The sequence below is a fragment of the Rhizophagus irregularis genome, chromosome 5 (genome assembly GCF_026210795.1).
Source record: "Rhizophagus irregularis chromosome 5, complete sequence".
NCBI lineage: Eukaryota > Fungi > Glomeromycota > Glomeromycetes > Glomerales > Glomeraceae > Rhizophagus > Rhizophagus irregularis.
In genome coordinates, this window is record NC_089433.1 from 2,829,523 (window position 1) to 2,842,740 (window position 13,218).

Here is a 13,218-nt window from a genome sequence, read left to right on the forward strand (position 1 = left end):
TTGACTTAAACAGGAAAATGCCAGTGAGTCTGGGAAGGCCGAGCTTTTAAAGCAGGTTGCGGAAGAGAGAACCAAGCATGAAGTTGAGAATGCCGAGCTCAAAAGTAGAATCGAGGAGTTAGAGAAAGGTAGGACAGATACTGTTGCTGAGAATGGCGGAAGTGGGGATGACAATGAGGAGAACAAACAGGAAATCTAAGATATTTTTCCCGAAGAGGTTGACAATATACCTAGCTTCATTATAGACCAGTGTGACAATGCCACTTCTACGCCATCTTGCGTGGGTGATCATAAGTCAATGCTTTCTTGAACGAGGTGCATAAGAAAAGGGCTAGTGACGAGATTAGGCAGAGAAATAGGGAAAAAACTTCAGCATGAATCAATTACCTCTAGTAACAAGGTGTCAGAATACTGCATCTACTACTTCTGTTCCCATGAGCGAAAAACGAACAAGGTTTGGTTCGAGAAATAATTTCATTCATGGAAGAGAAACACATGACTGGAATTGTTCGCCCAAATAATGAGACTTCAATAGAGAGAAATGAGTCTATATAAAATTGAATGTGATACTAATGTGATGCGGAAGTAAATGCAATCGAAGCTAATAAAAAAGAAACATTGCGTTGGTGTTTCTATGCTAGAGAATTCAAGAGCATGTATAAAGATTTTATGGTCAGCAATAAAGTTGGGAAAAAGAAAGCTAAATGTCAGGGTATATGATTTTATTATCAAACAGCTCCCCGACATCAAGCATGTAAGAAAAACACAGAAAGCTTTGAGGATTGACAATTTATTCGAAAAAATAGGAATGATCAAGATTCAATACATCAAAACATATAGTGCCGATACTATTTCAAAATTTCTAATTCTCAGATTCAAACGATTATAGACCGAAAAACCAAATATGGAATTCACTGGTGATCCCAAGGATGAAAAACAAGAAGATGAGCAAAGTATCCCGATCACGCCAATATTTATGACGAGACAGCTAAATGGGGCGAAACCTATACCTCATCATTTTTTTTCGAATCTGCATCATGTGAGCAGTGTATGATGGTACCATGTGCGGAAATTGTGATGGGTAGTGCGATACATGAATAATTTTTTAATGGTGTGCAAAAAAAATTTTTATCACCGTATTATGTAAATTTAGTTATTAAGTTTTTTTAAAAAGAAGCGCAATGTAATAATTATAGTAGTTATACAATACTTTTATTTTTCTTACAAAATTGAATGTTCTTTATTACAGCTATTTGCAAAAATAACGGACCACCCATTTCTCCGAAGATTCATACGCAGTCATACGCAAAGATAATTGATCGGCAGTAATTCTGGCCAAATTATAATTTTGGCCAGAATTATAACGGCTATGCCGATCATATCCTTTTTGGTGATAGCCGTTTCACAAATTTTGCTTTTTTCAAAATTCCCTTTAATATTTAATTTCCTAAAATGGAGATTGTAATCCGGTCAAATTTATAATTTGGCCAGAATTATACCGCTCTTGTGCGTATGACTGCGTCGGAGAAAAAATGAATTGGGTGGTCCGTTATTTTTGCAAATAGCTGAAAACAATAATTAACGCCATTTCTTTAAATAAATATTAAAAAAATATATAACTTTGTACTCCATCATTCGTATTTACCTTAGATTCTGATCCCACGTTCTTAAAAAAGTAATTTCAATAATTATTAAAAAATAATTTACAACTTACGAATATATTAATGTATTTTGAACAATTAGAATAATTATATTTTTTCTTTCTTATTTAAACATTTTAAATCAGCGAAGATAATTAATTTATTACGTTAAAACAGATAGTACAAAAATAAAATATATGGCATTATTGATACGGAAATAATAAACCGAGATAAAATAAAAAATTCTGTACGATACAAAAATTGTACGAAATTGAAGAAAACTTACTATAAACATATAATGATATAAATGCTAATGGTATTACAAATAAATACATTCGTTTTTATCCTTATATTCTGTAGTACCTAGGGGTTAGATCAACTCAAATGTTACACAGACTGATCAGTGATCGGCTGATCGCCAGATTATGTAAATTACTAATTCCCTAATAAATATATTAGCAAAAACCTTTTTTTTCGGTCCCGAGGGGTGTGACTATAAAGGGGGCCGACTGTATGTATTTGTACTGTACAGTGTGTTGCAAAAAAAACCGGAATCATGACGATCTCACCAAATTGTACGTAAAATAGCTTATTTGAAAGATGGAAACCCATTGATTTTATCAATAATAAATTAATATGGAATTTATTTTAGTAATTTTTCTATAATTAAGCTTATAATTATATTTTTCTTATTTAAAAATTTTTTATAACTATTTTAGAGCAAATTTATATTTTTTTTGCATAATACTTAATATTATAAAAAAATTTTTTTTTATTCGCAATTTTCCCATTTATCTTGATAAAATTTGAGAAATTTCTAGTGAATTTGCATCCATTTTTTAATTTAAGAATTTCATGTCAAATTTTTCTTTAAAATCAACATTTGTAGTTAATTTTCTCAAAAAGTAAAAATGTACTAGAGTCCTAAATAATGTCAAAATGTAGCCCCAATATTCAAGTTTATTTTGCATTTTAAATGATAAAAATTGGTTTTGTTTTAAGTAAACTACACGCATTTTTGTAATTTGAACCATTTATTAGCATTTTTTACTATATACCGAAATTGTGATAATTTATAGAATAAAACTCTCATCATTTTATCATAAAGGTTTATTTATTGCAATTTTTTTTTGATATTTATTTTTTGGCATTATTCTTAATAATATTTGAGTATTTTAAATTAAATCTAATCCACCAATGTTTTATAAACGTAATTTAATTTTCTGTTATATTTTTTAATTTGAAATAAATAATTATTGCTGATTTTTTCAAAAGATAATGAAATGTTTATAACTTCAAAAGATATCAAAATGTAGCCTTGGGTCTCAGGTTTATTATACAATTTACATAATGTAAATTGAATTTATTTTGGGCGTATTAACATGCATTTTTATTACGTGAACAGTTTTCCGGTTTTTTTTTGCAACACACTATAAATTACTGTGTTTAAAGTGAAAGATCTACCGATAATCAATATAATCTATGAAAAAAAATGATAAATCGGTAATGAAACTGCACGAAAATATTACTTTTTTTCGAAATATTCTGTCTATATTTTTTAAAATTTTGGATCGGCTGTTTGAAATACCTCAAAAACATATAAAATTTTATTACACACTTGAAAATAATACATAATAAAAGAAGAAAAGGCTATTTTAAAACGTTTTACATAAAAATATTTAGTATATACTTGTTGAAATCTCGAAAAAAAGGATATAATTTTATCTTTCTATCATAAAAGAGTAAAAAACATATAAAATTAAGAACAAAGCAACCAGTGATCTAATTTTAATGAAAAAACTTCGCCTATATAAAGCTAGTGTTACCGAATAATGACAGTAATTAAGGGACGAATGGCGGATGACTTATATCGTATAACTACACGAATACCAACAAAATTCTTACTCAATACTACCTATCCAAGGTACTTCCGGTATTGTTCGTTAAGAATCGTCAAGGTAAACACAAATATAACGATTTTATTAAACAGGTGTAAATTCGGATCTTTACAACAAAGTGATAAAAAGTGACAGAAAGGGATAGGAAATATATCTTAAAGATATTTAACGACAAAATAACTACAGAAAAATAGCTATATGGTAACTACTCTATCAAAGAGTTGGCGGAAGGTGTATTTATATCTTATTTTATCTAACCGTCATCTCTTTTTCCTGTCATCAAGGCAAAATCTAATCTATAGATGTCTATTGATGGGTTATTGATTTCGTAATATATCAATACAATTACAATACGATTATAAGCCATTTTTAATAAAGTACAAATGATAATTTTAGACGGTTAATTACTATTGAGCTGGCTCTTCCTATTGCATCCGCTAACGTTTGATCCCCAAAGGGCTTTACCGCCATATAGAGCTCAGGTTGCAATCCAGAAACAAATTTCCAAGCTTGTAAATTATCGGGGTAGGCGAAGGCGGCATCGTTAACTCGTTGATATAGTTCCTGGATAGACGAGGCATACTCATCCACGCTTTCGTTCGGTTGTTGCTGTCTCTGATCTAACTCAGTCGCCCACATCTCTACCATAGCCGCAGTTCGGAACCGAGTAAGGAAGGCATGTTCGAAGTTGTTAACGTTGGCTGCTGCTGCCCAAGCGTTAATAGGCGCCAATACCGCTGCTTGATACCAAACGGCAGCTGGTCCTTTTAAATAAGCGGGGACAACTTGTAGTTTTCGTGCGTCGTTCCATCCATTAGCCGTCGCAGTTGCATTAAACTCGTTTAACCAGGTGATTGGATCTTGGTTTCCTCCGTTAAACGTCGGTACTTGCGCAACGTTATGGTTTCGGTTTTGTAAAGCATTGTTATTCGCGGCTACCGTTGCGTTTAACGTGTTCATTGCGTTTCCGAGATTATTAGGCGCTAACATTTGTCCTGTCAAGGCCTGTACGGCTGCTGTCAAGGCTTGTATATCTGCTTGGTTGACTTGAGGAGCTTGGTTGAATCGGTTAGGAGGCTGTCCTTGACCTTGATTATTCTGAAGATTCGACATATTTTCGTCGTCAAACAGGTATTCTAGGTATAACGGTTCGTTAATAAAAAGAAAATTTCTGGGATATCGTAATATCGGAGAGGTCGGTGGTGTTATAAAAGACAACTCGTATCCTAATGGTTCGTCTTCGTGCTGATAACAAACAAAAGGGTCAAGGTTGAAGTTCTGAAACCTTTCACGAGCGGTATATATCTTGATGGCTAAACGGTCGTAAGATAACGAGGCGTTTTGATATCTAATACTTGATATTAATTTTCGTATAAGATATTGCTGTCTTAATACCGTTCCTTGGCTATATTCGTAGAAATATTGGACTGTTTTTGCAGAATAAGATAACGTGGGAATCTCTAATGAATACCAGTTCCAAAATCGTAGGAAATATCGGTCTGGTATTGTGAGAACGGGATGACAAATACAACAAGAATCGTCTGCTAATTCAAATAGGGGAATATTAGGGTATATCCGGTGTAACTGATCGTGGCGTTTCAGGAGATTTCTATTGTTCATACAATAGGAAAGATTATCCTTTGTTGTCAACTCAATTCAGGGGTAATCACACGGTCAATTTTTGTTAGTTTCTGGCAGAAGGCACCAATTGTTACCGAATAATGACGGTAATTAAGGGACGAATGGCGGATGACTTATATCGTATAACTACACGAATACCAACAAAATTCTTACTCAATACTACCTATCCAAGGTACTTCCGGTATTGTTCGTTAAGAATCGTCAAGGTAAACACAAATATAACGATTTTATTAAACAGGTGTAAATTCGGATCTTTACAACAAAGTGATAAAAAGTGACAGAAAGGGATAGGAAATATATCTTAAAGATATTTAACGACAAAATAACTACAGAAAAATAGCTATATGGTAACTACTCTATCAAAGAGTTGGCGGAAGGTGTATTTATATCTTATTTTATCTAACCGTCATCTCTTTTTCCTGTCATCAAGGCAAAATCTAATCTATAGATGTCTATTGATGGGTTATTGATTTTGTAATATATCAATACAATTACAATACGATTATAAGCCATTTTTAATAAAGTACAAATGATAATTTTAGACGGTTAATTACTATTGAGCTAATTTCCCTACAATAACTTCTAATAAAATCTTATATATAAACAATACAAATAAAGAAAATAAATAATATAAATAAATTATCTAAATAAAATAAAATAACTATAAAAACGATATATAAGTAAATCTATCAAACAAAATCAATATCTTTAATATAGTTAACCGATATACACAAATCATATATCGGCGTAAATCGTCTCATAACACCGGAAATCGACATGTACACAAATGTACCGAATTTCATCGGATCACCATATAATATCGGAAATCACATGCGCAAAAATTCGCGTAACACTAGCATATACAACCTTGACTTCTGGGATAGATAAAATATGTGGAAAAATTAACAGATAATATAAATAAGATTTGTCACTTTATTTATTTATAGTTTTGTACATTATCTGTTATGCTTTAATTACATATTAATTATTATTTATTAACTATTCCGAGGTATTACTTAATGGAAAAACTCCCCAACTAAGCGCCACAGCTCCTTTAACAATTCGATTTTCGACTTTATGCAAAAATGCTATGAAACAATAATTATTAATTATTTTGGATAACAAAAAGAATACAACTATTAATTAATATTTTCTTTTTGAATACCCGTGTAACTGTAAAAATGGCAAATTTAGTTAAAATCGTGGGGATTTACAATTAACTTTCCAGAAATGCTACGTTCACGTGATTTGGTGCCGATCATTTATCTTCCCCAGTAACACCACCTAGGGGATAGATAAATAACGGGGCCAACTCAGCGTTACACAAGTTAGTGGTCATGACCGAACTGTAAATTTATAAGAAATCATAATGTTTTTAAAGTGGAAGATCGACCAATAATTTATTTTAATTTAATAAAAAAATTTTTCTGCTATGCAATTTTTTCAAAATATCGTTTCTATATCCTTTAAAAATACGATCAAGCTTTTAAAATACCTCTAAACCATAGAAAATTTATTATACATTTGAAAATATTATAAAATAAAAGAAGAAAACCTATTTTTGAATGTTTTAAATAAAAATAATTATATGTCACCGGTCACGTGGAGTGAAATTTTATAAAAGTGACGTAGGTGAATCCGATCATTTCTAAAAGTGTACATCAGCTCTTCAACGAACGCTCCGGTTTTCATCTCAAATTCGCTAGTGTTGGTAAAATTTCGTTATAAAGAGAGTTCTTTATATCGAGAGTTGACTGTATACTCATGATAATCAGTAGTTAATATTTTTATTTTAAAATTAAGACAATGACGGGAGCCATACAAGTCTGGAGCTGGGCGTGGTCACGTACAAAAGATGCTAAGTTCTAACACCAAGTATAAACCCAACCCTCGCGAAGATCGTACTGTACTGCCTTAAATGATAATAGTTAATACCTATAATACTGTACTTAAGTACGTGCGAATTTTAAAATCATGTGGAATGCTCTAATCAACGTTGATCGACAACGACATGGTACAACTCAACAAGTATTTAGGTTTTATTTTATTTTTCATAAATTCAAATTTTCCGTTGCTTTACGTTAACATGACCCTAACTTTTATCCTATATTATTAATAAACTGGTTAAACTGAGACTATTAATATAATATTTATATTTCACATTACAGTACTTTAATGTTAGTATCACAAAAGTTCTAACGGAATAAAAGCTAGAATTTTTTGATTACTTTAAAAATTGTAAGATAAGATAAAAAAAAAATTTTTTAGTTTAATCCAAAAAATAAAAATTTTTTTTTTATTATAAATCCCTACTTTTCGCACTATGTAAAATTTTCTTCTATTTTTAATATGCCTCATTTATAAAATCATGAAACTATTTGAGTTTACCAAAGTTTATTATTATTTTTTTTTATTTATTTATTATTAATTTTATTGAAAATATACAATTTTTAAGACTTACTGATGCCAAATTTAACGAACTCAACGTAACTTGTGCATCATATGCAGTAATTGTATCACATCCGTTAACAAAGGTATTGGAGTTTTGTTATTATAACCGAATATTCTAAGAAACGAATAGGGTCGATATGCTATTGTCATACCTGTCTGATGAGATGGTAAAATTTGGTGGACATTAACAAGTTAATGATCATAGTTGTCAGCCATTATGACGTAATCAATTTCATCGAGAATTAGTAATCAAAATTATATATAATGAAAATTTTGTGATTAGTCATATGGTGAGTGATTTGGCAGATTTCACTTCATAACAAACCTGTAATAGTGAAGACTATATTGGTGATGTTTTTATATCAAATTACGCGTCAAGATAATCCCACATCCCACAAATTCCATTAATTTAGAATTTCTATATTTCTATTTCTCGAATTTATCTTAACTACATATTATTGAACGAAATTTTGTTTTCGGTCTAATTATATATCTGATTCCAAAATAATTGTGTAACAATTATACTATATTCACATCATAGTTCAATTTCAGAAGACAAGAAGACAACGAACTATTAACCAAAAGATTCTGAAAAAATTTGTACTAAAATATACATTTGAACTAATTACAAATCCCAAGTTTAATAAACAAATAATATTTGGGACGAGCAAAAAAATATCTGACGTAAGTTTTGTTACTCCAAATAAGTTGATGATATTATCACTAATGAAATGAAAAAAAAGAACGAAATTTATATCTTATTTTTTTTTTTAGAAAGGAGTCATTATTATGCTTTGTATACCTCATGAGAAAGTTCCTTAATAGTAGCACTATCAAGATTAAAAAAAGACTAATTGCACGATATACTTTTCCTAAACCACCTTCTCTAATTTCCTCTATATTGCTAAAATGCTTTATATTCAAATATTTGTTGTTGAATGGATCTTCACAATCACAGTTAAATGTTACGCTTCCTATGTACATATAAAAAAAAAATTTTTTATGGTATCACAAAAGTTTCTAACGGAATAAAATGCAATTACACTATTTACTTTAAAACTTGTAAGATAAAAAAAAATTTTTTTTTAGTTTAATCCAAAAAAAAAAAAATTTTTAATACTCCTTTTGCTCCATTTATACAAAATAAAAAATTCCTCTGGGATTTTTTAACATAACTCATTTAAAAATTCTTGAAAATTATTTGAACTTTACTAAAGTTTTTATTTATTTTATTTTATTCTCTTTTTTATTTTATACTATTCTTTAATTTTATTTTATTTTATTGAGAATATACAATTATCCGTTAGCAAAAAAAAGAGAAAGACAATTTGTTAAATGGATTTCCTATATATAATACAGAAATGGATTGTATCGATTCGATTCGATTGGTTCATCATTCAATGCCAATTGCCACTTCAGCCACATTTCCTCTTACGTAATAAATATAATTTGTATTACTATTTCTTATTATCTTAATTTTTTGTGTGGCAAATTTGTGAAACTTGACTTGAGTTCCTTTTTTAGTCAAATTTTTTTTTTGGCTTTGCCACCAAGACAAAAAAAGCATACGTAACGTAAATCACGAGTAAATTAATATCTCGTGACATTTTTATTTATAGTAAATATGTGAAGTTTTACAAACGCAGTACTGCAGGAGTATGTTACATGAAGTTTCATGTTATCTTCTTTGAATGAAAGTGTAACATCTTAAAATGGGATATTTTCAATGAACTTGAATGAGCCCTTATGAACCAAAATAAGCGTATTGAATGGTTTTCTCTGAGTAATTTTCTCCGAGTCACATTTCAATGTATACAGTCGATTGCTCATTTGCAGATCTAACGATTTTTTAAAAAATCAATAATAATTTACAAAGATTAAATGACATGTGACGCAATGCGTCATCGTTATATGTTTATATAAACTAACATGTTTTGTCAAATTCGATTTATATATTAAAAATTTAGTAAGCGTTGAACTTGCCCAAATTTATTTATTACGATGCTTATATTATTTAATATCAAGCTGGATAAATAATTTAATAAACCAATTAATATGAAATATTAGCCTTATCTTTGTATGTTATTTTGATGCATCTGTCACTACAGTAATATGATTACTTGAGACCAAATTATATTGTATTTATTGTATTTAAAAAGAATAAAAAAAAAATAATAGAATGACAAATAAAAAAAAAACATTATCTACTTGAAATAAACAGATAATTAATGTTAAATTCGCTTAAGTTTTTTCTTAAAAATTATATATTTTTTTTATCACTTACAATCTTACTTTTCATTATACCCTCGTTTTAAGTCTAATAAGTACAAAGAAAAAAAAAGAAAAAAAAAATATTATACTGTATCGAATTGAATTTTGACTGAGTTGTAGTATCGCGGGATGATATTGTCGAAATAGCTATGAAAAGAAATCGTATATCAAATTTAGTTCGAGATTTAATTTTTGTTGCCAAGTTAATGTAGAGTTGCATTTCAAATCATTTACATCAAAATCAATTCCATAAACCTTCTTGTTTAATATATTTATGATCAAAGAAGGGTTTAAAAATTTACAAGTAACATGTCGCGTATTAATAATATCATTTGGAATCTTGCAAAAGAATTCGTAATCGTAATCGATATCGCCATTTTGATCATAATTTTGTAAAGTAAGTTTACAAGTAATATTATAGATGTTAAAATCATCTAATGGTTGATAGAATAGTTTAAATTCATAATCTTGCTGTGTACTTAGGATTTGGTCTATTGAAGTATTCGAGGGGTCGCTAACAATGATGAATGGATAAAAGTCAATTTAGCATCAAAATAAACGTTAATACAAGTTTAAAAATTTTAGGACACGAACCTTTTTAAAATTTTCTCTTGTAGAAAAGGAATATCTTGTTTTAAATTGAGCTCGAGATTTAATTTTTGATACCAAGTCAATGTATGTTTATGTTTCAGATCATTTGTATCGAAATCAATTTCATAAATTTCCTTATTCAAAATTTTAATAACCAAAGAATGTGGTAATAATTTGCATGTAACATAATAACTAGCATCTAAACTCCGATAAAAGAATTCATAATCGTAATCATCGTTGTAACTTTCCGAAAGTTGTAAAATCATCTTAAAAGTAACATGATAATAATTATTATCATTTGGTGGTTGATAAAATAATCTAAACTCATTCAACCGTTGCACTGGTTGATAGTTTTGAATAAGTTGAACTCTCATTGTTGATTGGTTTACCAAATCTAAATCAAGTGCTGCGGTAGAAGACATTATGTTGCCTTTAGTTTCCGTGTTGACTCTTTGTATGGTTTGAACGTAAAATATATTCGTATTTAATTTAAAAAGGAATTTATGAGATATAAAATAATATCTTTTTGAGGTAATAAAATTATGAGGTTGCCAAAAATAAGGGAAATTTTTTTTTAAAAAAAAATAACAAAAATAACGTCGAAAATATTATTACGCGCTAAGCGAATGAGACGAGAAAAAAAAAATAAAATCTGATATAGAGAATAAAAATATTGAATGTTTTAAAGGTTCAGAAACCAGACCGTTTGAAAGTTTTATGTTCTATTTGTGAATAAAAGAATTTTTTTTTTTTTCATGCAAAAATGATTTTGAATAAGGCGTAAAGTTTTTATTGAATAGTTATAAAGTAGCTCGTGTTAGGCAAGTGGAAAAAAAATAAATAAAAGTAAAAGATTTATTGTATTTTGGAAATTTTTTTTTTTTTTTTGAAATTCGTCGCGACGGTCCTTAACTCCTTATATAAAAGTTAGTATAATGTAATACAAAAATACAAAAAAAAAATTTTTTTTTTATACACATGATAATAAATTAAAAAATCATGTGAGCAAGAAGGAAATGTGATGTACACTAGCCGAATGCTATGAAATTTATGAATCCTGGTGGATAAATATAGCTCAATAAATAAATTTTGATAAAATTTATTTAACCTTAATCTTTTAAAATATGTGGAAATATTTTAAAAATGTGTACATTAAAAAAAAAAATTTTTTTATTTCCGCTTTATTGTGTATCCTGCCTGTGCCGCCATGTCGACTAGGCTACACCAATTTTTTTATCTGTTTTACATAACATAAGGGATCATTATTCTGGGGATTTGACCAGAATTATCATTAATTTTGACCGGAATTATAATTGCATTAAAATTTTTTTTATGATACAAAAACTTTTGGCCAAAATTAAAAAATATCTTCTAATTCTGACCTAAATTATATGTTTATTAAACACTGCAAAATTTGAAAAAGGGTTCCAGATAGCATTATTTCTTCGAGAACTCGACATAACGAAACGAATCCCCTTTATAAGATGTTTTTATATAAAGAAAAATCTTAAAAAATCGCTTTATCGTAAAATTCAAGTTCTGACTGAAATTTTTGCTTGTGCCAATTATTATAATACCCCCATAAAATACGTATGTAAAAAATAATAGAAATTAGTAAACCAGTCAAATTGTCGAAATGAGTACAAAAATGTCTTACGCGAGGCGAGAAATTCAGATTCAATAAGACGAATACGAGTCATCCAATTTTAATTAATCTGCTCTATCGATTCTACTGTAGTACCCTGGTTATAGCAGTACCAGATACATACACAAGCAGTGCTTTATTTAACGACAAGTGACACTCTGAGGTTAAAAAATAAACTGAATTGATCCACCTATATTAAACGAAATTAATTTGTTTAATAATATATAACACATGATCTATTTTCGTTTCCGGAATTGTGAATAATGTGGATATGAGTGGTACAAAATTTTTTTGGCAAAACTATTTTCCCCAGTGTTACTTACATAGCATCTCCAGTAATATTGATTTACTCTTTTCCCCTTTTACTCCTTACATTGCCACAATGTAAACTAACAAAATAGAGCTTACAAAATGTATCATGTTTTTTCAAAACTATGAAGGATTTCTAAATGAATAGAGTGTTGCCTTAAAAAAGCGCTTAAATTCGAAATAAACTTAATACAGTCAGACTAACCAATCAGAATCATTGAAATTCCTAGATCGATTTCTTTTTTTCAGGTAAACAAATGTTCTTAATGCACCGAACTTAATAATACAATTTTCAAAATGTATTTTTATCAAAAAAATTATTAATAAAAGAAGTATATTTATGTAAAGATGCTTGTAAACCTTCTCTACTAATAATTAAAATTTTATAAAAAATTCAATGATTAAGATTTATCAAGTGATTTGCTGTGCACTTAATGTTGACCAATCTAATTTAATGCTGGCCAGAATTAGGATAAAATCGAATAAACAAATATGGCTGGTTTATAAATATGACTTCGGTATAATTATAAGTAGATGTTTAAGAAAAAAGTTTGTTATGAGTCAAAATCGGGTTATCCCGAATCGTTATATCGAGTTCTGACTGTACAACTCTCAAAAAATAAAACTTGGGCCGGATAGGATAATTTGCTATAGTGATATCTACTGAAGTCGTATATTGTATAACTTTTTAATTTCTTTAATAATAGTCACTGAAAAGATAACGAGGAGGAAAAAACAATACATGAAATAATACGAATGTATCTTATGAAGG

At 29.0% G+C, this 13,218-nt stretch overlaps 1 protein-coding gene across 1 annotated transcript; it reads right to left on the bottom strand.

The window, feature by feature from the left end:
* Positions 1–10,048: 10,048 nt before the first annotated feature.
* OCT59_025158 (uncharacterized protein) lies at positions 10,049–10,914 on the bottom strand (the record flags this gene model as incomplete). The annotated part of the gene is made up of 2 exons (XM_025330341.2): positions 10,049–10,415; positions 10,496–10,914. 2 exons carry the CDS (start codon positions 10,912–10,914, stop codon positions 10,049–10,051), a joined length of 786 nt encoding a protein of 261 aa, XP_025179218.2.
* Between the last annotated feature and the right edge of the window lie 2,304 nt (positions 10,915–13,218).